Source organism: Rhamphochromis longiceps, linkage group LG8, assembly GCF_057381845.1.
Source record: "Rhamphochromis longiceps isolate RC_006_pf linkage group LG8, R_longiceps_female_GT1.1, whole genome shotgun sequence".
In the NCBI taxonomy this organism is placed as follows: Eukaryota; Metazoa; Chordata; class Actinopteri; order Cichliformes; family Cichlidae; genus Rhamphochromis; species Rhamphochromis longiceps.
Genome location: NC_140564.1, coordinates 3,482,029 through 3,505,265, shown reverse-complemented (window position 1 = coordinate 3,505,265; position 23,237 = coordinate 3,482,029). Strand labels below are relative to the sequence as shown.

General features: G+C 40.2%; 1 protein-coding gene and 1 long non-coding RNA gene across 2 annotated transcripts in view; one reads left to right on the top strand and one right to left on the bottom strand.

Moving 5' to 3' along the window:
• The window catches only part of LOC146662904 (ryanodine receptor 2-like), a 317,890-nt gene that overhangs the window by 30,134 nt on the left and 264,519 nt on the right, over positions 1 to 23,237 (bottom strand). The window contains exons 90-107 of the mRNA XM_085415489.1: positions 21,196 to 21,276; positions 20,767 to 20,855; positions 19,961 to 20,089; positions 18,890 to 18,994; positions 17,826 to 17,907; positions 17,215 to 17,373; positions 16,553 to 16,707; positions 15,099 to 15,314; positions 14,735 to 15,007; positions 13,180 to 13,386; positions 12,784 to 13,086; positions 11,667 to 11,737; positions 10,951 to 11,101; positions 10,737 to 10,823; positions 8,558 to 8,824; positions 7,697 to 7,827; positions 3,777 to 3,819; positions 3,390 to 3,523 (exon numbers count right to left, since the gene is read on the bottom strand). Of these exons, the coding sequence (XP_085271615.1) occupies positions 3,390 to 3,523; positions 3,777 to 3,819; positions 7,697 to 7,827; positions 8,558 to 8,824; positions 10,737 to 10,823; positions 10,951 to 11,101; positions 11,667 to 11,737; positions 12,784 to 13,086; positions 13,180 to 13,386; positions 14,735 to 15,007; positions 15,099 to 15,314; positions 16,553 to 16,707; positions 17,215 to 17,373; positions 17,826 to 17,907; positions 18,890 to 18,994; positions 19,961 to 20,089; positions 20,767 to 20,855; positions 21,196 to 21,276 (2,683 nt within the window). The remainder of the gene's footprint in view (positions 1 to 3,389; positions 3,524 to 3,776; positions 3,820 to 7,696; positions 7,828 to 8,557; positions 8,825 to 10,736; positions 10,824 to 10,950; positions 11,102 to 11,666; positions 11,738 to 12,783; positions 13,087 to 13,179; positions 13,387 to 14,734; positions 15,008 to 15,098; positions 15,315 to 16,552; positions 16,708 to 17,214; positions 17,374 to 17,825; positions 17,908 to 18,889; positions 18,995 to 19,960; positions 20,090 to 20,766; positions 20,856 to 21,195; positions 21,277 to 23,237) is intronic.
• Positions 1 to 23,237, top strand: part of LOC146662905 (uncharacterized) — a 413,626-nt gene that overhangs the window by 135,052 nt on the left and 255,337 nt on the right. The gene's annotated exons all lie outside the window — the stretch shown is intronic.

Here is a 23,237-nt window from a genome sequence, read left to right as displayed (position 1 = left end):
AGTGGGAGTTTCCCCCCACAGAGGGACAAAAGGACCCCCTGATGATCCTCTAATCACATGAGCCAAGGTGTGAAAGCGGGTGTGGGTCCCAATCAGCCAGAGTTTCGGGTGTGTTCATTGTGAAACCTGGCCCCACCTCCCTTAGTTATGCTGCAATAGACGTAGGCTGCCGGGGGATTCCCATGATGCATTGAGTTTTTCCTTTCCAGTCACCTTTCTCACTCACTATGTGTTAACAGACCTCTCTGCATTGAATCATATCTGTTATTAACCTCTGTCTCTCTTCCACAGCATGTCTTTATCCTGTCTTCGTTCTCTCACCCCAACCAATCACAGCAGATGGCCCCGCCCCTCCCTGAGCCTGGTTCTGCTGGAGGTTTCTTCCTGTTAAAAGGGAGTTTTTCCTTCCCACTGTCGCCAAAGTGCTTGCTCATAGGGGGTCATATGATTGTTGGTTTTTCTCTGTACCTATGAAGCGCCTTGAGGCGACTTTTGTTGTGATTTGGCGCTATATAAATAAAATTGAATTGAATTAATTTATTAAGTTATTTAAACATTGGTAAATGGTAAGTGGCCTGTATTTGTATAGTGCTTTACTAGTCCCTAAGGACCCCAAAGCGCTTTACGCATCCAGTCACACACACATTCACACACTGGTGATGGCAGCTACATTGTAGCCACAGCCACCCTGGGGCGCACTGACAGAGGCGAGGCTGCCGGACACTGGCGGTACTGGTGGTGGTCAGAGGGCCCGGTGGCGCCTGTGTCCGGCAGCCTCGCCTCTGTCAGTGCGCCCCAGGGCAGCTGTGGCTACAATGTAGCTTGCTATCGCCAGTGTGTGAATGTGTGTGTGAATGGGTGGATGACTGAGTGTAGTGTAAAGCGCTTTGGGGTCCTATGGACTAGAAAAGCGCTATACAAATGCAGGCCATTTACCATTTACTGGCGCCACCGGCCCCTCTGGCCAACACCAGTAGGCAACGGGTGAAACGTCTTGCCCAAGGACACAACGACCGAGACTGTCGGAGCCAGGGCTCGAACCGGCAACCTTCCGAACTCCCAACTCTTGAGCCACAATCGCCCCTCACATTAACATATGATCCTTAAATGGACACCTATTTGTACTTTTTGACCTTATATCAAATATGCACGTAGTCTAAGCCTATGTTTTACATTTTGTTTACATTTGTTTTTGCTTGCTCATGAATTATTAAACACCAAAGCTGCAGTGGAAAGGAAAACTCGTAATAATTAATTTAATCAAATACTTGAATAAAATCCATCATAATCCCTGTCTTAATGATAGAGTTGCAATATTGATGATCTGACAATTGGCATTTTTCCAGGCTTCAAATGAGCTAGACTTTTAATTTAGTAGCTATCTTCCAATCTTACTGACCAAAGTGCTTACACACTTCTAATACTATATTACTCTGCAGTGTCTCCTTTCACACATACTCATACTGCTGTGTTGCTTTCAGCCATATTACATGTTTTAATTCTTTGTACAGTACTTTTGAAATTTGCTCACTTCCTGATGCTTTTTTTTTCCATATTTGTCACCTTTGCATGTTTTAGGTCATCAAACAAAGTTTAACATTAGACAAAGACAACCTGAGCAAAAACAAAATGCAGTTTTTAAATGATGATCTCATTTATTAAGAGAAAAAAATCTGCCCAAATCCTGTGTGAAAAAGTAACTGCCCCTAAACTTTTATTAGTTGTTCAACCAGCAGCAAAAATTGCAACCAGGCATTTGCTTATTGCTTATTGTGTCTTTCATATCGCCGTGGAGGAATTTTTGCTCCCTTTTCTTTGCACAGTTGTTTTAATTCAGCCATATTTGAGTGTTTTGGAGAGTGAACAAGATACCTACAGTCATCCCAAAGGATCTTAATGGGATTTATGCCTGGATCTTACAGTGAAAATGATGGTAGTTTAATTTTACTTTCAGATGTCAGATGTCTATTCATATTAATGTACAGAATTCACCTGCTTGCTGCTACTACTGCACATTCACCCAGTGTATATACTGTATGTATATATATATATATATATATATATATATATATATATATATATATATATATATATATATATATATATATATAATGTTCTTCCTCTACACCCCCCCCACACACACACAATTTTTGCACATGTCGAGGAGCGTGTCAGGCTACATTTCACTGTGTGTTATACTTGTATAACTATGCATGTGACAAATAAAGAACCTTGAACCTTGAACCTTGAAAAGGGAGTGCCTTGGATTGTTTTGATATTTAACCCTGTACATATACCTTGCAAATAGAAGTGGGTTGAATCCAGGAAGTGTTCCTTCTTGAAACAAATTGGGTTTTAAGTGAAGATTTTTAGTAAGCTCCAAAGACATTTGGAGGTGAAAATGTTGAGCTGGTGTGTTTTGGCTTACTGACCTAAAGGATAACTTGAGTGCGCTTAAGCTTCGGGGAACAAACTCATGGCTGGATATTCTCCAGTCATTTTGCAGGGCGAAGACAAAGTTATCTGCTGAGCTGTGTAAATTTTATTCAGCTTTTGTTTCACTCCCTTTGACGAACTGGCTCTTACGACATTTAGCAATTATGAATGGTGTGTTAGGAAGTCATTTTTTTATTCAGTGTTGTCAAAAAACATAATATAATCGAAATGCCGGCAAACGCTATTCCTTTTTTGTTATTTTTGTCTTCACTTTTTTCCAACTTCCTGTCATCAGAATGTCTGCCCCCACCTTTCTTTCACATAAATGCATGATCCTAGCCTTTCTATGTGATTGGCCGCATGTTGTGCCCATCAAAACAATGTCCCGCCCCTGCCTGCATGGATTCTCAGCAGGGCTAAGCAGGAGTCTCGTTTGCGAACAACACGTCTCCAACAACACACTCATGAACAAATAATTTCATTATTTGGGTAGCCAAGTAATAATGTCACTACTCGTTACATAGAAAGATATTATTATAAACATTAGCCGCACCTACTATTAAGCTTAATAAGCTAGCGGTGATCGCATTAGCATCTCTTATCAACAACTAACCCTGAAGGTATGCAAAATTCAATTTTGCTCATTCGGCTAGTAAAAGAACTGACATTAAGTAGACAGATCACAATCATCACAGTGCTATAAACAGTTTAAATGAACTATTTAACATTGTCATGATGTGTAAAAAAAATTTAAAACAAATGAGCTTGTGCCTCTTCTGCAGTTTCAGGGACAAATCCGCTGAGCTATCCTGTCATCAGATTGGAACTATCCTAATAAGACGGCAGTGCCCCCACACTGACATTGTTCCTGTAGTCAGACTTTTCTTCCCCATAACATCTCTCTCTCTCACACATAAACTCTATTACTTGCACACTACACACAGACTACTCACACTGCAGCAAGCGAACTGTCTTTCCTGGGTTTTCTCTTTTTGTGAGCATCACTGAAGTCCAGAGCAGCTTTGTCCAGTCCCAGCAGCTCACTGATTCGGTCATGGCCATAAAACTCCCCATATTTATCCATCACCTGAGAAAGAGCAGGACTTCTTAAACAGATGCTTTCCACGTTTTCATTTCCCAAAACAGTATTCTATCTAGAAAACCTTAAACTACACAGGGAAAGATCACACCAATGTGGCAGGACTGTAGTTTAAGAAAATGAGCTACCCAGTACAACCAGTGTCCTCAAAGACTTGCCAGTTGTACAAGTTCAATTTGGAATTTAGGAAAACATTTTTAAAATATTTTTATCCAGTAAAACAAAACAAAACAAAACTTACCTTTCTCTTCACAAATTTATCCCAGTAGTTATTGGGGAAAGATCTGAAAGTCAAAGGACAAAGTTACTGATGGGTCTGTCTGGCACAGACCCACTGCTGGAACGAGACAATTCTACTACAACAGCAAAATCAAGACGCAAGTCACCAAAGTTCTTTGTGTTACTCGTGCACGAGGGAGGCCCGACTGAAGTCGAGTGTTGTTCTGCCCACTTGACCTCCGTCGGCCTCTCAGCCAGGTTCCCTGTAGCGCTCCTTTTATTGTGGTTACATCAATATGCATAGGTTCATTAACATATGACATCTTACATAGGCATACATGTGAACAAAGAGTACCAGTCTGTGCATAGTGTGTGTGTGTGTGTGTGTGTGTGTGTGTGTGTGTGTGTGTGTGTGTGTGTGTGTGTGTGTGTGTGTGTGTGTGTGTGTGTGTGTTCCTGTGAAGACTCCCCAAGCTGGTGCTAGGAGCGCTGCGGTCCACCTAAACAAAGGGCTCTTATACTTAACCAGACACAGAGTAGGTGTCCTCCTATACCATAAATCACTAAGAGAAGGTGTGACCTCTCTCATGACCTTAAGATGTGTGTGTATGCCAGAACACTCTGAAAGGCACACAGAGTCGTTACAGACTACTAAGGATCAAACCTCTATCAATCTACAAACAATTTTATACTTCTAAGAATATATTGTTATATATTTCTAAGCATAAATGACAATCCACAATATAAACCTAACAGTTACTCTCTCTTTCGCATTTACGCTCAGTTCTTTCTTCACCACAACAGACCGGTACAGCATCCGCATCACTGGAGCCACAGTCTGTCGATCTCCTGCTCCCCTCTCCCCTCACTCGTGAACAAGACACCGAGTTACTCCTTAACATGGGGCAGAAACTCGTCCCAGAACCAGAGTGGGCACTCCTGCCTTTTCCGGCTGAGCACCATGGCCTCAGACTTGGAGGTGCTGATTCTAATTCCTGACGCGTCATATTTGGTTGTGAACTGCTCCATTGTGAGCTGCTAGCCACCACCTGATGAAGCCAACTGAACCACATCATCTGCAAAAAGCAGAGACAATATTCTGAGGAAGTGGAACCCTTCCACCACTTGGGTATGCCTAGAAGTTCTGTCCATAAAAATTATGGATAGAATCAGTGACAAAGGGCAGCCCTGGTGGAGTCCAACACTCACTGGGAATGAGTCTGATGGTGATGGTTGAAGGCCTTCTCCAAGTCCACAAAAAACATGTAGACTGGTTAGGCAAACTCCCATCCACCCTCAAGTATCCTTTAGAGGTTAAGAGCTTTTCCAGTATTCTGCCACCAGGATGAAAATCACATTGTTCCTCCTGTATCCAAGGATCGACTAATGGATGGACTCTTCTATCCTCACCCCGGCATAGACTTTACCAGGGAGGCTGAGGAGTGTGATCCCCCTATAGTTGGAGCACACTTAACACTTGACTTCCTCTGTGACCTCACCCCCGGTGATGGACGAGTCGTCCCCTTTGTCCCCAGACTCTGCTTCTTTGGAAGTCAGCAGCGCTGCACCTGCACTATTAGGTGCAGCGCTGCTGACTTCGACTGAGGATATTGTTGGGCGGTGGAAGGAATACTTCCAGGACCTCCTTAATCCCACTACAGTGCAGGTAGAGCACCGCTTTCCCCTCCTGAGTCGCCTGATGGTTTGCCTGGATCTCTTCGAGGCAGTCTGAAAGTCATTTGCGGCATGGCCTCTCCGAACTCCTCCCATGCCAAGTTTTTGCTTCTGCAAATGCCTGAGCCGCATTCGCTGTTGGTACCTATTGGCTGCCTCAGAAGTCCCACAGGCTAACCAAACCCGAGGGGACTTCTTCTTCAGCCTGATGCTTTCTTTCACCTCCGGTGTCCACTATCTGGTTCAGGGGTTAACACCATGACATTGCACCAACCACAGGCACTAACACCCTTGCCGCTGCAGTTTAGTGGAGCGACTTCAGCAATTGAGGTCCTGAACATGGTCCATTCGGACTCCATGTCCCCAGTCTCCCCCAAAATGCTGTAAAAGGTCTGCTGGAAGTGGCAGTTGAAGTACTTGCAGACTAGGTGTCCCCAGTGCAGCCTCACTTTACATTTAAGCGCCCCAGATATGTTCAGCATCTTCGCCTGACACCTGATCGAACTTACTACCAAGTGATGATCAGTTGACAGCTCAACACCTCTCTTCACCTGAGTATCCAGAACATGAGTCCACAGATCCGATGATACGATTACATAATCAATCATCAACCTGTGTTCTAGGAATCCTGGTGCCACGTGCACATATGGACACACTTGTGTTTGAACATGGTGTTTGTTATAGACAAACTGTGGTTTGCACATGGGTTTTTGAATCACTCTTTGTCTGGTCCCTTACCCAGGTTGGGTGCAGGTTATTCCCCCAACAAAAATTATATGCTAACTGATCAACAAGAAAGATAATTCAAAACTATAATTCAGTTGAAAATCGGTTGAACCTCTAACAGAATCAGCCTGCACCTGTGCTTAACCCCCATCCTACCAACTGGGTAGGACGCAGCCCTCAGAGGTATAATTTTCTGTCATAACTTATAAGTGATTTCTTGTTTGTTTTTTTAAGCATTTCATTTTCTATGACTTTATCAATCAATTTGTTCTTAATTATGCCACATCATTGTTTCCACTTTGAAAGGTGCTTTTTAAAAAAAATAGAAATGACCTCAGTCAAAAGCACCCAAACTATGCAGGTGTAATAAACGTAATAATTTATTCAGTTACTGTCTGCCATGAATACTACGTATCACACGGTATAAAGAGAGGTATACTGTACTACGTCATTTTAAAGAATAACAACTCAGAGGCCATCATGGCATTCATGATCTGGATGAGAAACTTTAAAGACTGGAAGTTATCAGAACATTGCAGATGTCGCCAAATCTACCTGAGACTGACTGAAGCTCTGGTCATGTTACACATGAAAAGGAGAGCTGATGTTGCAACCTTCCAAGCCCTAGTCCAGTCACTGAGGAAAACTTACTAATGTGACTCTCAAATGTTTGACTGGAAAATCTACTTGAAAAGGGATTTAGTTTAGTACGAAAACACAGACAGGAAGGTAGCAACTGTTTGCTCTTCCTATTACATGCCAGCATTCCCTGAGCAAAGCATGAGGAAAACTGCGTGCTATAACTGCTTACAGTGTGTTTTTAACTGTAATTGTTTTTGGTCATTTCCAGCACAATCATGGTGAGAGTTGATTCACATTGCATTGTTGGTCTCTGCAAGGGTTGTAACTGATTCTGATTGATGCAGGAAACACTGGCAGGATTAGATCTTTGGCCTCATTGGTTTTGTGCTTACTTCCAATATTTTATACTGGGGTAAAATTACTCTAATTGGGTTCATATATAAATACAACACAAATAACGTTTGATTAAATTTAATGAAAACTAGGTGATATCAGAATCAAATTATGGTAAACAAGCTGTGAATAACATGGAGTATATTTGGGATAAAAGCTGCAAGTTGCATTAAAGAAAAGTATTGATTTTTGTTTCCAAAATATGCAATTTAATTGCAACTTTGCAAACATAATAAAAGTCTTCTTTTTAGATGAGATTAAATAATGACTATTAATTCATTGACTATAAATATGGGTTGCTAATATTATTATTAATATTATTATTATGCTATTATATTTATTTCTTGCAGTAAATTATTCTCAGGGTGCCCACTGACCCCAATCACCACTGGATGTATGTTAAAAATGGCAGAAGGTTGAGGGTTAATAGGCTGTCTACAAATTATATCTTCTATTTCTTTATAGATGCAGCAGTCACTTGTTTTCGTGAATGAAAATAGTCTGTATAACAAACAACAATTTGATATACACATGCACACTCTCGTGTAGGGACAGAGGTCTACTTACTGTGTGTTGATTACCAGTCTGTCCCACTGTCCTTTGATGTCATCTTCTGATGGCTGCTCTGTTATATAAAGGCCATCAAATTCCAGCTTCCTAGCGACCTCCTTTTCACGTTTAAAGATCACCAGTGGCACCTATATAATGCACACAAAAAGTGGAGAAATGCAGATGTCAATGGGTTCTAGACTTAAGACTAACTGTAAATGATTGAAACTCTTAACTCTTAGTAACTGTCCTTATATTGAAATACATGTCAGTTTGTCCAGTTTCACATTTCTACACAGAGATTTGACCATAATTAAAACTTCAGACAGATTTAAAGTGAACTGATGGTAAATAATGTGTCCTGTTCTCCTACAGGTTGACTGTTTTACCTACTGTATTTCAGATTTACAGGACAGACTTGATTGTAATGAAGCAGTCCTTCTGAATAAATCTCTGATGGCACACAGGATTCCTTTATTTCAAACATACCGATTCATCTAAAGCTGCCTCATGCCATTTTGTTTCCAAAAAGATGCACAGGTGTAAAGCCTGAGTACTTGCTCTATTAGTTTAGTAAGTATGTTACTACTACTATGTTAACTTGCTCAAGAGGTCTGCTCATTTGTGATTTAATAATTTGCATTGATCTTGGTAGAATGGATTGACCTTTATTGAAATGACCAGACTACATCTTTGTCCATAAATTTAATGTAGATTACCCGTAGACCTTTCCAAAGCTTTGTTGTGTGGCATTGCACAAATTTGACCGACTGGCGTAAGATTTAATAACAAACTCTGTGGTTGTTAATGGCAAATACTACATTGCGGATTCTAACATTTTGCACTCATTTCTGTTGTATGTCACAGTGAATATCCTACCTTAAGACAGTAGTATCCAATGATGCAGAAGAAGGAGATGACCGTGTGCAGGACAGCAAGGATCCGTAACATGGGCTCCATGTAGCCACTGCTCTCTTCCAGGACAAAACGAACGGTGACAGGCTTCTGGGGCATGCTGGTCTGATCCATCACCTCTTCCTTTGCATCCACAGTTGCCCCACCTAGTGGATCCCACTGAATGCTGCTCTCTGAGTGGCTGGTGTGCACAACTTCCCTCTCCTCAGTCACTGATGAGGATGTAGAAACCTGGAAGGGAAAATTTTAGTCTAGTTATGTAAGCAAATAAAACAATAAGAAAACAAAGTAAAATAACATCAGTATCAGCTATTAGTCCAAAATTTAGTTTTAATTTTTATGACTGATTTGTTCTGAACCCCAACTTCAGGCTCTATAGCAGGGGTGGGCAACTCCAGACCTCGAGGGCCAGTGTCCTGCAGGTTTTAGATGTGTCCTTGGATCCATTACAGCTGATTTAAATGGCTAAATGACCTCCTCAGCATGTCTTGAAGCTCTCCAGAGGCCTGGTAATGAACTAATACTTTGATTCAGGTGTGCTGACCCACCGTGACATCTAAAACCTGCAGGACACCGGCCCTCGAGGCCTGGAGTTGCCCACCCCTGCTCTATACTAAAGATTCTAAACCAAGCTATAAACACAGCAAAGACTGAGTCTGAGTCTTCTGAAGCAACATACAATGTAGTACTGGCATACTAATTATTAACAGAATATTAAATGATTTGTGATTTGCATTTGCACAAGTTTGTACCAGTTTTGTCCTTATTCGTAATCTAGCACAGCAATGAAACTTTTTTTCCTAACCCTTGGATTTCCCTTGAAAAGGCTGGAGCCTACACGTCGCTCTCGCTCTGCAGGCCTACTTGTTGTTCCTAGAGTATTTAAAAGTAGAATGGGAGGCAGAGCCTTCAGTTTTCAGGCCCCTCTTCTGTGGAACCAGCTTCCAGTTTGGATTCAGGAGACAGACACTATCTCTACTTTCAAGATTAGGCTTCAAACTTTCCTTTTTGCTAAAGCATATAGTTAGGGCTGGACCAGGTGACCCTGAATCCTCCCTTAGTTATGCTGCAATAGACGTAGGCTGCCGGGGATTCCCATGATGCATTGAGTTTTTCCTTTCCAGTCACCTTTCTCACTCACTATGTATTAACAGACCTCTCTGCATTGAATCATATCTGTTATTAACCTCTGTCTCTCTTCCACAGCATGTCTTTATCCTGTCTTCGTTCTCTCACCCCAACCAATCACAGCAGATAGCCCCGCCCCTCCCTGAGCCTGGTTCTGCCGGAGGTTTCTTCCTGTTAAAAGGGAGTTTTTCCTTCCCACTGTTGCCAACGTGCTTGCTCATAGGGGGTCATATGACTGTTGGGTTTTTCTCTGTACCTATGAAGCGCCTTGAGGCGACTTTTGTTGTGATTTGGCGCTATATAAATAAAATTGAATTGAATTGAATTCATAGGGAAAGAGGCAGGGTACACCTTGGACAGTTCACCAGTCTATCACAGAGCTACCACATATAGAGCGACAACCATTCGCACTCACATTCACATGTGTGTGCAATTCAGAATCATCAGTTAGCCTAACCTCAATAACAAGAACCATTAAATCCCAAACTGCTAGCTGGCACACTCCATCTCACTGCCTTTTTATCCGCCATGTCGATGTAGCAAAGTCACTTTGAAGAGTGAAACTGGTTGCAGACCTGGTCTCTTCTTTAAAGAATTCACTGCAGAGGCAATAAATTGGTAAGTTCATTGTAAATGGTTACAATGATTTTGTTCTTCCTATGGTTTCCAACCACTGTTTTCCCTACTGAGACTGCAGGATAAACAACAACAAACAACTTTCTCATTTTACTCAGCGCAAATAGAAGAACACTCATTAATGAGAAGTACAATGAGTGTATTAGTGCTCTTTAAAACATGCACTCACTCCTACTCTAACTCAGGCAAGCGTAAGACTTTCCACTGCAAAGGCCGATGAAACAAAAAAATTTTTCAAGTGTCCATAAGCAGTAAAATCCCTTGTATCATGTGCCTTCAATAATTGCACTGTTTAATTTGAAACCATTGCATGCAGCACCACACTCTGTAGAAGAAGATGTGCAGAATGTAATCACAAGAACATCCTTGGTACTGTTACCTTATAGAACAGAAGGATAAAGTTTATTGCAAAGGCAACAAACAGAGCCAACATCCTCATGTTGTAAAAGTTTCTGGCGAAGTAGTTCTGTAGGAGAAACCAAAAGATGAGCAAAAAAAGTGTTTTTTAAAGCTATGGATTGAGATGTTGTATAATAATAAGAATAATAATAATGATAAGAAGAAGACAAAGAAAAAGAATAAGCTGTCCATACCAGCAGTTTCCTCTGGTAGGCAATGATCTTCTTTAAGAAAGCTGACTCCTGAACATCAGGTTCGTCAGACTTTGAGGTGTGATGCCTCCTCATTTTTGGTTTCATCGTCTCGTTCTTTGACTGTTTCTCTTGTTTCTCTACATCATCACTTCTGAAAACATAAGCCAACACACAGATATTTTTAAAATGACATTACTGTTTCACTGTGGTTTTATTCGTTTACTGTCTTTTTAGGTTTTTGGAGTTTAAAATGAATGGACTAATGCTTGTTATACACTATAAAGCAGCGGTCCCCAATCTTTTTTGCGCCACGGACCGGTTTATGTCCGACAATATTTTCACGGATCGGCCTATAAGGCGTCGCGGATAAATCCTGTACCGGTACCAAAAAAACAAGAAAATTTATTCACAGCACACGGGAAAAGCCCCAGGGAAACTGAGTTAATGATAAAATAAATAAATAACTAAAAACCCTGAAAACTGTAAATTTAACACCCGAGTCTCAACTCTCGCGGCCCGGTACCAAACGATTCACGGGCCAGTACCGGTCCGTGGCCAGGAGGTTGGGGACCACTGCTATAAAGCATTCTTTAATGCTGTTTGATGTGATTATTTCACTAAAAAAAAAACCACCATCAGGTCCTAAATGTATAAGTGAAAATGCACACATGCATTTATGCAATTCAAACATCCAGTTCCAAAAATATTTTACGTACTCAGATGTTTTTTGAGGTTCACATTTACTCTCTAGTTTTGATTCCATCTCCTCTGAGGCAGAGCTCTTTGACTGAAACAGAAAAATGAACAGTTAGACAAATATCCACAGCCACATTTGGTCACTTTTGTGGCTGATGACATGCTTGTACTGTTACTGTTGTAAAACGTCAGTATTTCTATGTTGAAATAGGCAGAATTTAGTCAGAGGAGTCAGTGAAGTTGTGCAACATCTGAATCAAAATCTTAAGACATTCGATCATTTGATCAAAGCTCACAGACACATTAGCTGATTATGAAATTCTTATCTTTTACCATTCAAAATCAGCAGCTGTGAGAGCTGTGATCCATTTTAAACAGCTCAAGATAAACCTCCATGAAAGGGAGCAGTAAAGTTTCCACCATGTGGAAGTTAACATTTCAGTGGCTATCAAACTAGCTAAAAGCACATGTTTCTGAGCGGATGGAGAAAGTAGAACAGAAATATGTAAAGTCGACAGACTTTAACCATTTTTCCAGAAATTGGAGTGTCCAACTGTAAATCTGGGAGATTCCAATTGCAGATATTAGAGTCATCTATGTATAAAATGAAAATGTATTTGTTGATGATTGTTTAAACATATTGTTTCACCATGTCCCAAACACCAAATACGAGGGCTGAGGTCCCAAATATGCTGTTTATTAGATCTGCCCCTCTGCATCATAGAAAACGTAATACATGGTTGTCTACCATAGGTTATCACTGTAATCTCTGCCAGAAATCAGTTGGCAAAGGCCAATACTACACTTACAAAGCAGTTTATTTATTTTAATAAAAGATATGGGAGATTGACAGCCGACTGCAGGGATGCTGAGACATCGATGCCTGGGTATTCAGACTTGTTAAACACTGGTATATCATAGAGCAGTGAAATCCTTTCATTGGAATATTCAAAGGTAGAAATACAGATTTAGTCCAATTAATCCTGGACTCTGATATATGTCACCAAAACCTTTAAAAGAAAGAATACTCACGGCTGAGGGGTAAAAAGCAAAGAAAGGAGAAAAGAAAAAAGTGGAGGGGAAAAAGCAGAGCCTCTCACTTGTGTCATGAAAGAAAGTAAGAAAGAAAGAAATCACCTGATGTCTCCATCTGACTTCAGGTTGGGGTGCTGTGGATGGAGTTGGAAGGGGAACCGGGGAGTTGAGAAGTTCAGTAAAGCTGGCGTTGGGGTTATGGGGGGTGATTTTGTACTGGCCCCCTTCCCTTCTTAAGTCCAGACCAAAAATGTCTGACAGCAGCTCTGTCTCACTGGTATTGACTGTCAGGTCAGCCAAGTCTTCCCCGGTGGAGCTGTGATCAGATCTTTTCTCCCTGTTCTCCCCCTCACCGCGTACCTCGTCCTGAGTAGGGTCTGGCATATTGGCCAACAGCTCTGACACCTAGGGGCAGAGGCATTTTAGCTATTAGCAAACAGCTGTTACTTTATCTAGACTGTTCTTTATTTTGTTATTTTAAAAAAAATCTATAATAACCTTTATGGTCTTGGCCCCCTCCACCAGGTTTTCTCCAATGAAAGTGTTGTAGAAGATTCTGCAAAATCCTCGAGCCACATTGAATGCCACATGGAGGAGGCCCAACAACACCGACCAGTAGGTGGAGACCAGGGTGGTTACCATGTCCTTCACAGTCATGTTCTTTATCTTCTTCATTTGCTTCTTTAAGCTCTTCATGGACAGTACCTGAAACCAAAGCAAAGTTACTGGTGAACTGTGTGTTCAGTAGTATTACTGTAGACATTGTCAAGAAAGGTGAGACTGAAAGAAACTGAAGTCCCCGTGGCTTATCTCTTATTACATCTGAGAGACGGTGAACGGTCTTAGCACCAAATTTACATGTGATTTTGCTGATAGTTAATCATGCTTAATGGCTTAATATTGATCAGAATATAATCAAGTTTAACCAATACAATGAATCAGAAGATATAATCAATCTACTAACAGATTTTGTATGAAGTGGCTAGTCCAAGGATGGAAGCTGTGTGTGCATGTATGTATGTAAGAAGGAGGGAGGGGGAAGTGAATGAAACTCTAACAAGACAATGATATTAGAAAATGTATGATATTGATATGGCATTAGTAAAAAAAAAAAGTAAAAGAAAAGTAATTGAAGCTATGGCTTGGCTAATTTGGGTTGAAAGTGATCATTCAGTAAATGTGTAGATGTCACGGTTCTGGCTCATTTTCACCCAGCATTTTGAGTTTCTTATGTTTTGGTTTATTTTTGCATTATAGATTATTTTCTGATTCTCTTGTGCTTTATTGATTATTATTAGAATTCTATGTTTCAGTTTATTCTGGTTAAGGCTTTAGTTCTTAGGTTTTGTTTTGGTGTCCTCGTTTTTCCTGCAGGTGTAGTTCAGAGTCGAGTCTGCGTCTTTGTGTTGCCATTTCCTGTTTTATTGTGAAGGTCCACGTCTTTTGTCAGTGTGTCTCGTTAGCCCTAATCTCTCCCAGCTGCCTCTCCCTCCTGTTTTCCATTCCTTGATTACTCCCCTGTGTATATAAGCCTTGTGTTTGCCTTTGCTCTCTGTCGTGTCGGACCCTCAGGTTGTGCCTGTGTGTTTCTGTTCTCAGTGTTCATTGTTCAGTTCATGTTTTGTTTCGTCGCCAGCAGAAAAGCTGAGGTTTACAGCTGCAATTCAGTCTCCGAGTCCTGCGTTTGGATCCTCGTCACACAGAGCCCTGACAGTAGATAATTATTTTAACAATACAAACGTACGACAATATATGGTATTTCTACTTAAAATTATGTTTCTGTCTCATTGTATGTTTCGTGGTGAGCTTATCTGACTGTGTGGGAGACATCTTTTCCATCCAGTGTCACACATCTTTAGAGGATCTGCCATTTGCTGAATTCAAGGTTTAAATATATATATGTATCTAAGAGTTTTCAAATTGGAATCAAGTTTCTTATCTCTGTTCTTTTGAAAACAGAAAGCATTACTTTCAAAACTGTTCAAATACTATTTTAGAATATTCCAAAATACACCCAGAGTGAGCTGTTAGCTAGGCTCAGTGTGTAACTCACCTTTATTAGCAGCATGATGTTATATCGAAGTGCTAGCAGTGCCATGTAGACAGTGGTGACAGAAAAGAACCCCACATCGGGGTTCTCCTCATCTGGCTTCTCACGCTCGCTCTCCTCTTTTATCGACAAGCGCTCACCAGCGTCAGACATCTGAGCCGCCAGCTGCATTTCAAATATGGTGTCCTCACAGAAATTCACAAACAGCTCCATCTTCTCTTTCTCCCCTCCTTCATTCACCACATCAAAGATGAACTGACGCTTGGATTCCTTTACCTAGGATAAAAATACAAACTTTGGCATTGGTAGTGACATACTACACTAAAAGGACAAATGTCATAGTTTCTGATGTATTCGCTGTATTTACCTGAGGTTTTTCCCACTGTGTACGACTGGACTCGCTGATCTCAAAGTAGACCCTCTCGATCCGCTTTGCACTTCCCATAATCTCGATACGGCCTAGGTATGGTTGGAAGTAATTGAGGACACTTTCTGCCAACTCCAGGAAAGTCTGCAGCCGGGTGTCATGAGGCATGTGCTCTGACAGGTTGGTCAGCAAAACCGCCACGTTGAAGCCAATGTCCTGTGAATTTGAAAATCAATTTTTCATGGGATTTTTCAGTTTTGAATGAAACACTTCTATCCATATCTTCTCTATTATGCAGTAATTTCTGGGTAAATATGAAGTGCTTCTCTGTAATTTGCTGAATCTCAACCAGGAGCATTTGTAAATTTGTACTTGTACTCCACCTTAAATGTAATAGCTGACCAAATATACCAGGATTGGATTGAGAGTGTGCAACACAGAAAACAAGCAAATGAAGCAAAACCAACTTAAAGATGCTAACAAATAATGACTAAACAAGAAAAAGGAAAATGGAAACAGAAGATACTGAGTGAAGCCAACTTATTGGCGATCGTGGCTCAAAGAGTTGGCAGTTTGTCTTGTAACCGGAAGGTTGCCGGTTTGAGCCCCAGCTCGGACAGTCTCGGTTGTTGTGTCCTTGGGCAAGACACTTCACTTACCGCCTACTGGTGGTGGTCAGAGGGGCTGATGGCGCGATATGGCAGCCTCGCTTCTGTCAGTCTTCCCCAGGGCAGCTGTGGCTACAACTGCAGCTTGCCTCCACCAGTGTGTGAATGTGAGAGTGAATGAATAGTGGAATTGTAAAGCGCTTTGAGGGCCCCGAAAAGCGCTATATAAATCCAATCCATTATTATTATTATTATTATTATTATTATTATATTGGAGATTATGTATCGGAATTTCAGGAGCGGGACCACGCCCCCAAACACGCTCCTTCCGGTTGTCATCTATATAGGTTCCCCCAGTTCTGCAAACCGTTCATTCTCGTTTACGTGCCCCACCCTCCCTCCTTGTTCTCAATTCTTTAACTTCACTTTTATTTAGTACACGGCGATCTGCCAGACCCGGGAGCCGTCGCCAGTCCCCTTCGAGGCCTTCCCCAAACCACAGCTCAATTCATGTCCAAGCATCACCTTTACCTACTAAAACGCTGTCAAACCTAAACTGAGGATGTGGGCCCGGCTAGTGAAAAAAGACTACTTGGGCAGGCTGCCCAGTTCTTTTAACTGACTGCCCAATAATATTTTGAAAAACTAGATGTATTAAAAAGGGTGTTTGTTTCAAAACAAGAGCTATAAAATGATCAGTTACACTCTCATCTTGATTTTTAAATATCCTCAACTCCAAAGTATGGGAAGACAAAAAGAAAAAACAAACAGAAAATTCAATAAAAGTCCTGAGTCCTGGTGAGAACTCTCAAAAATGTAATCAGTTTGTGTTTTTTGATTACTTACCTTGGCTGGCTCATGAAAGCGCTCCACAAACTCTTCATAGTCAAGAAGTTCATTCTCATCAGTTTCAGCACATGACAGCAGGTACTCCGTCTCTGACTGGGTGTAGTGTTTATGGCTCTCCATGGCTTTATGAAAGTCCCTCTTGGAGATGACACCTGTTAGGTCAAACACAAATCTATAAACTTGGAAATCTTCCTGGATTCAAATGATGTAATTCCACAACAACTTATAGAAAAATAAATTACATGGACTGGCTTCCACCTCTCAGTCTTTGAATTCAGGTGTTTTCTGTCACATTGTCACAGTGTATAAAATCAAGCACCTTGGCATGCAGTCTGGCTTTACAAACAATACTGAAAGAATGGGTCATTCTAAAGAATTACCTGAATTTGAGCATGGTAATGCAATTGAATACTACCATTTCGACAAATCAGTATCTGAAATTTCTTCCCATGCTTGATTGCGTGATCGGCTATAAGTGGTAATAATGTAAAGTGGAAGCCACAGCAAGTCAGCCACAAAGTGACAGTTGCAGTGACATAAAGTTGCAGAGCAGGGATCACCGAGTGCTGAGGTGCGAGGAATCAATAACTGATTCAAGCTGCAGAGTTTTAAACCTCCTCTGACACAGTTCTTTTGTCCACATGTTTTCAGAGCCTTGCCTTTTCCGTCAGGGTCATATTCCTTGAACCCATCTGAGGAGGTCAGGTCCTTCAGTTTGAGGAACATGTCGAAGAACTTAAGGATCATCTCTACATTGTTGGAGGACTCAACCAACATATCCACCATCTGCTTTCCAATGGTCCCATTCACCACATTACCTGGCAGGACAAAACAGCACATTTGCAACCTAAGAATACACTAAGACCACCACACATTTGTGGTTTCTTCACTCTGTTCCCTAAAATCACTGTGGTAGAACTAAAAAAGAAAGAAAAGAAAAAAACAACAACACAGAACTAGTTACCTTGTTTTTTGTGGCAACATACAGAAGAAATTCAATTTCACAAAGAAGACAAGCTTCACAGAGATGTTCAGTGTATTTATTCACAAGGTACTGTAGCAAAATGTAACTTGTAATGCCCTTAACGGCAATGTTCCCTCACTTAAACTAGTTTTGGGAGGACGATCATTTTGTAGGAAATGTTGTAGAACTGCACTTCTGCAACACCGTGACACCGCTAACCTCTGAGACACCTGAGATAATGAATTTCAATACCCAAACCTGTATTTCTATGATTTCTTTCATGATGATTTGTTAAAGCAAACCTACCCTCTAACATAGACAGCAGCATAACCACCATGTCTTTCTGCAGATCCATCAGTTCCTTCAGTAACTCGATCTGACTGGAGTCCTGAGGCAAAATAAATTAAAATAACATAAAATGTTTAAAGAATTCAGCAGCCACATGTGCTCATGATGTGTTAAAAAGTAACAAAGAGTGTGATGGAATGACAGTGGTCAGTCAAAAGTCTAACATGAAGTGCTAAGATGTATATGTTTCCTGTCTTTGGCCCCAAATTTTGGTACACTTCACCATGATTCAACTCAGCAGGCACTATACATATCAGTTTAATGCTTTTGTGCTGTTGGGTGAATTTGGTCAGTAAAGCTATTTTGGCAAAGTGCAACTTTTTTAAAAACTTACTTAGTGAAATGAATAATTCTTCTTCTTTTAAAATGGTAACATATATCTTGTTATAAACTCCTCCACATATAAATGGGTTCTGCAATGATGATCAACCATTGTACTGAAGATATAGTTGTAATTATTTATAAGCAATTTGATATAAAGCACATTTAGATGTTTAGATTAGGCATGTAGAGCTAAAGCTATGGGGCTGGCATGAAAAAACACGGACACCTGAGATAAGAAAGGAAATAGCTGAAAGAGCTAAGAGAGCTCTGGTTATGGATCTCAGTCTACGCTAATAAGGAACCAACATACCAGCAAAACTACCAGCCTTGAAGTTCCAGGAAAACATGTTCTAAAACTAAAGGGAGACATAATTTATTCTGATTTTTAAGAGTTCTTAACTGAAAGAACAGATGACCCTAAACTTGTGACTGACTGGTAGACTTCGTTCAGATATAATGCCTATCACATTAGACTCACATCACTGGCCAATAATACCCTGAAGCACAGATATTGGTAGTGTCTCGCGATTTTTTTGAGAATCAGAGATATTTATGAGTGATCTTTGTTTTTTATAGAATATAATGAAAATGATTCTTGGGAAAAATAATCCACAAGTTGCCAACTGTGTTATGTCTAGTGGCATTGATCATTATCTCAGAGCCTGAGTCTGCAGACACCCATCACTAAATTTACGTACCTGAGACAATTTCATCTGCATGTGAGCAAAAACATGTAGAAAGCCAACCACAGCATCCCACAGTCGACTATGGGCTAAACTCTGCTGGTTGCCGGTGCATGGACCCTAGAAAAGCATTAATAAGTGTGAATGTATTTTACAGATACAACCTCAGAAAATGACTCAAATGAAGCTTTTTCACGAAATGAATGTGACTTTAAAACTGTCCATTTTATTGGACATAATATTACAGATCACTGGGTCCCATTACTGCCCCAATGCTGGGAAGATCATTGCAGGTTTATCAGTCTGCTTGTTTTCCAATTTTTTACTTCTAATTTTTTACTTTTAAGCAACAGCTGTCACTACAGTAAAAAACAAAAATAGAAACAAACTATAAACTCTATGACTTAGTACCTATAACATGAGTGATTTAAAGTGGACATGAATGACTACGTGTATGCATTTAATTGTTTTAAATGTATTTGCTTAAATGGGACTGTGCATATTAAGATGAACATATGAATGTAAATATGAATTAGCCAAAAGGCCATTTTTCAGAAGTACTTCTGAAGTCTGTGACAATGATGGAAGGAAAAGGGCCAATTAGCAAAACAGTTTCTATATGAGTTTTTTTATAAACTTCCATATCGGCCTTTGTCTGTGTAAAAATAACAGAATTATCTGCATACAGCTGGGTATTGATGTTATGACAGACATTGGGTTAGTAATTAAAATGTAAAGAAAGTAAAAGTGGTCTAAGTATGGAGCCTTGAGGTACTCCAGCTTTAAAACCAAGGTAAAGTGATCCCCTTTGGCTGCTTTATCGTTTTAATGTTTCTGAGGTATGAGTTTTGTCACTAATTAGCTAACAGAAACGGAGATAAGCCTATTAGCATTAAACCAACCAAGTGACGTCATGTTTTGTACTGGCACAAGATGGCGCTAAACAGGCTCTAAACACTTATTTCTTAAATCCAGCAAGAAAAACGTTAAATGTATGACAATTTTTGACCATCACTGAAATTAGCCTTTATACATGTAATGTTTCATGTTCATTTTAACACTGATGACTGTATTGTATGCCCTTACCTGGATGTACTCAGTGAGGGTATTGAAAACCTGCTTGGCCACATTTATTGCCTTGGAGAAATTCCGCTGGCCCTGCTCATCAATCACATCTTTCCCAGAATAATACCAGTAGAAATCACTGATGGACTCCTGGAGGAGAATGAAGCAGGAGGATAAGAAGAAACATGAGAGGGCTATTTTGATTTTGATTTGTGGCAAAGTAGTAGCAGTAGTATTCAAAAGAGAAATAAAAGGAAATCATAATAATAATATTGATTAAAACATTTTTAGCTAAATAAACTATGTTATAGTTTTACCAATTACACTGAACTCACAAGAGTCAATAACTTGTTTGCAGTATGTTATCAGCTGAGCTGCTATCTAAGCACAAGTTATAAAAGTCACTTATTGGCATTAACCCTCATAACATATCATCAAAACAGCTACCAAAATATTGTTTAACATGTATTTTTTTTGTAATGACCATTTACACCATCTAAACATTCTTTCTCAAAATCAGATGAACTCACTGAATCTTAAAGAAAGACCTTCCAATTCAATGAAATGGAGACATAAAAGGCAGACACATTCACAGTTTGCTGTATTTCAAAAGCTTTACCCGTCTTTCTGTGACTTTAGCTGTGTGGTTCAGTTCTATGGCAGTGAGTGCAGAAAGTGTGCTGATGAGATGGATCGTTACTGCATTTTGCCTTTGCAGGCCAGAGTGAGGGTGTTGTTCTTTAGGAAAGTGGTCAGTATTCCCTCTTTTTTATTTTAGTCTAAACTGTATGAGAAATGTTTGTCAGTAGTGGGTAAAAGAAGCTGACCTGAACTCTTAGAAGGTAGTCAACAGTGGAGATAATGATGTTAACGGTTGTGTTGTTTCCCGTTTGAGTCCTCAAGTAGTTCTGAAAGTCTGAAATAAGATACCATAAAATTCTGCGTGGAATGTGTTCAACTGAATAAATACAGTATGTCTCACAGTTCAAATCTATGTCATACTTTGCTCCATGCTATGTCTTAGAAATCACAGTTGGTTCTACTACAAGTCCATCCATAATAACCAGCAGTAATTCACATATATAAAATCACATTAAGCATTAAGGTATCTACTATTCTTTTAAAACATGGTTCAACCCATTAACGATCTAGCCATAAACAGTGAAAATGTTTTTGTGAGAGTACTGGTAAATTTTCACAAATTAAAATGTTTAGCCATTTTCCTGTGAAATTCACTGTAGAGAACTTATGCACACCTGAGTTGTGTCCTTCACAGAGCAGCTGCAGGAAGCGGAAAAGGTCACAAGTGAACTCATCATCCTGCATGACCTTCTCACCTGGCCAGAGAAAAGAAACACACACGCACACACCGCACACGCCCATATACAGGTTACACACATGTACATACGGACACACATTTTCACAAGCACATACAGAGGTATGCACAAATGTACACACAATAACACAGGCATGATCAAGCACATACATAAATGCACACACACATTCATATAAACAGACACACGTACGCAGAAAAAAGTCACACCAGAGGAAACAAAAGCAGACAACATATAGGAAAGGGAGAGACACACAAGAAGATGGAGAATGAAGTATTAAAAGAGGAGGCGGTAATATTGTTGTGTTTTCTTTCAGTTAGTGAAGAATGTATGGCCATGGAAAACACACACGCACACACGCACAAACACACACACACACACACACAAACACACACGCACACACACACACACACACACACTTTTGGATGAGCAGTAGGCAGTGACAACAGTTCATGGTGGGCTGGTCCCTACACTGCAGCATTTTAGAGTCAGGACTGGATTTCAGCTCTTTGGTTGGTTACTGCTTTCTGTTGTAGTAATAAAATGGCATAGCTGAGGCCGACTGCTCTGTCTGGGTGAGAATGCTGCTTTGAACGATGGAATGGGAAAGAAAAAGAAGGAATATGCAACACTTTACAGTGACTTAATACATCACTATCATGACATTACAAGAATACATCCATACAATAAGAAAACACACTGAACTGAGCTGAGAGAGAGAAAATGTATACATCTGAAACCAGGGCACTACTTTTGTAGTGCAGATACATACAGTTACAAGTATTCGCCCCCTTCCCAATTTCTTAATTTTTTGCATATTTGTTCAACTTAAAAGTTTCAGATCAAACAAATTCTAATATTCGACAAAATAAAAATAACCCAAGTAAACATGTTACGGGGGGAAAAAGCTATCCAAACCACCAGGCCTCATGTAAGAAAGTGGCACAACCTTATAACTGGTTGGCAGCAAGAACTGCAATCATGTATTTGTGATGAATAGCGATCATTCTTGCACATCCCTGTGGCCTGTTTTTCTTTCCAAAATTATTTTAATTCAGCCACACTGCAGGGTTTGTGAGCACGAACAGGCTGTTTAAGGCCATGCCAAAGCATCTAAATCTGACTTAAGTCTTGACAGTGGAGGCCGCTCCAACAGCTTTATTTTTGTTTTTGAGTCATTCAGAGGTGGACCTTCTGGTGTCATCCTGCATAACCTGAGTGCACTTGATCTTCGAGAAATGAACTGATGGCCAGACAGCAGAGAGCACAACTCGTGTTTTCATCAATTACATCAAGACATCCAGGTCCCAGGTACCATCAAACTACCAGCACAATGTTTGGCTGTTTGTATAATCTTCTTTTCATGAAATACTATGTTAATTTTATGCCAGATGTAATGCCACTCAAATTTGACAAAAATGTTGCTTTTTTCACATTGGAACTCTCCCATGGTTGCTGTTTTTGCCCAGTCACTTTCATTTTTTTAGATTGTGGCATGATATTATATACTTTGTGAGATCTTTTAGTCTACTTCACTTTGTCACATAGGTTCTAATTAAGTGATTATTTGATTGCACAGGTCTGACAGTAATCAGATAAACTAAACTCAGCCTTCCCAAAAATGTGATTGATAATAGTTATTTCGTGATTTAACAAGGGCAGGTGTGGACAGCTTGATAAATGAAAGATAATTTAAAAACTGTGTATTGTTAGAAAACTAGACCTCTTTTAAGAGATAGACCTATGGCATCAATTTGAAAATCCTAGGTGACCTTTCCCGAGTTATGGTGTTGACTAGATTTCAGAAAACCTGACCTCTGATCACCTGATCTCCATTCACCAAGATACAAACTTGTCTGAGATTTTTAGTAAATGCATTCATGGTGTCAATTTAAAATTCCTACATTCCCTCATTCTCAAGTTATCCCGTTCACACAGCTGAGTGTCCAGTAGGGTGATGACAA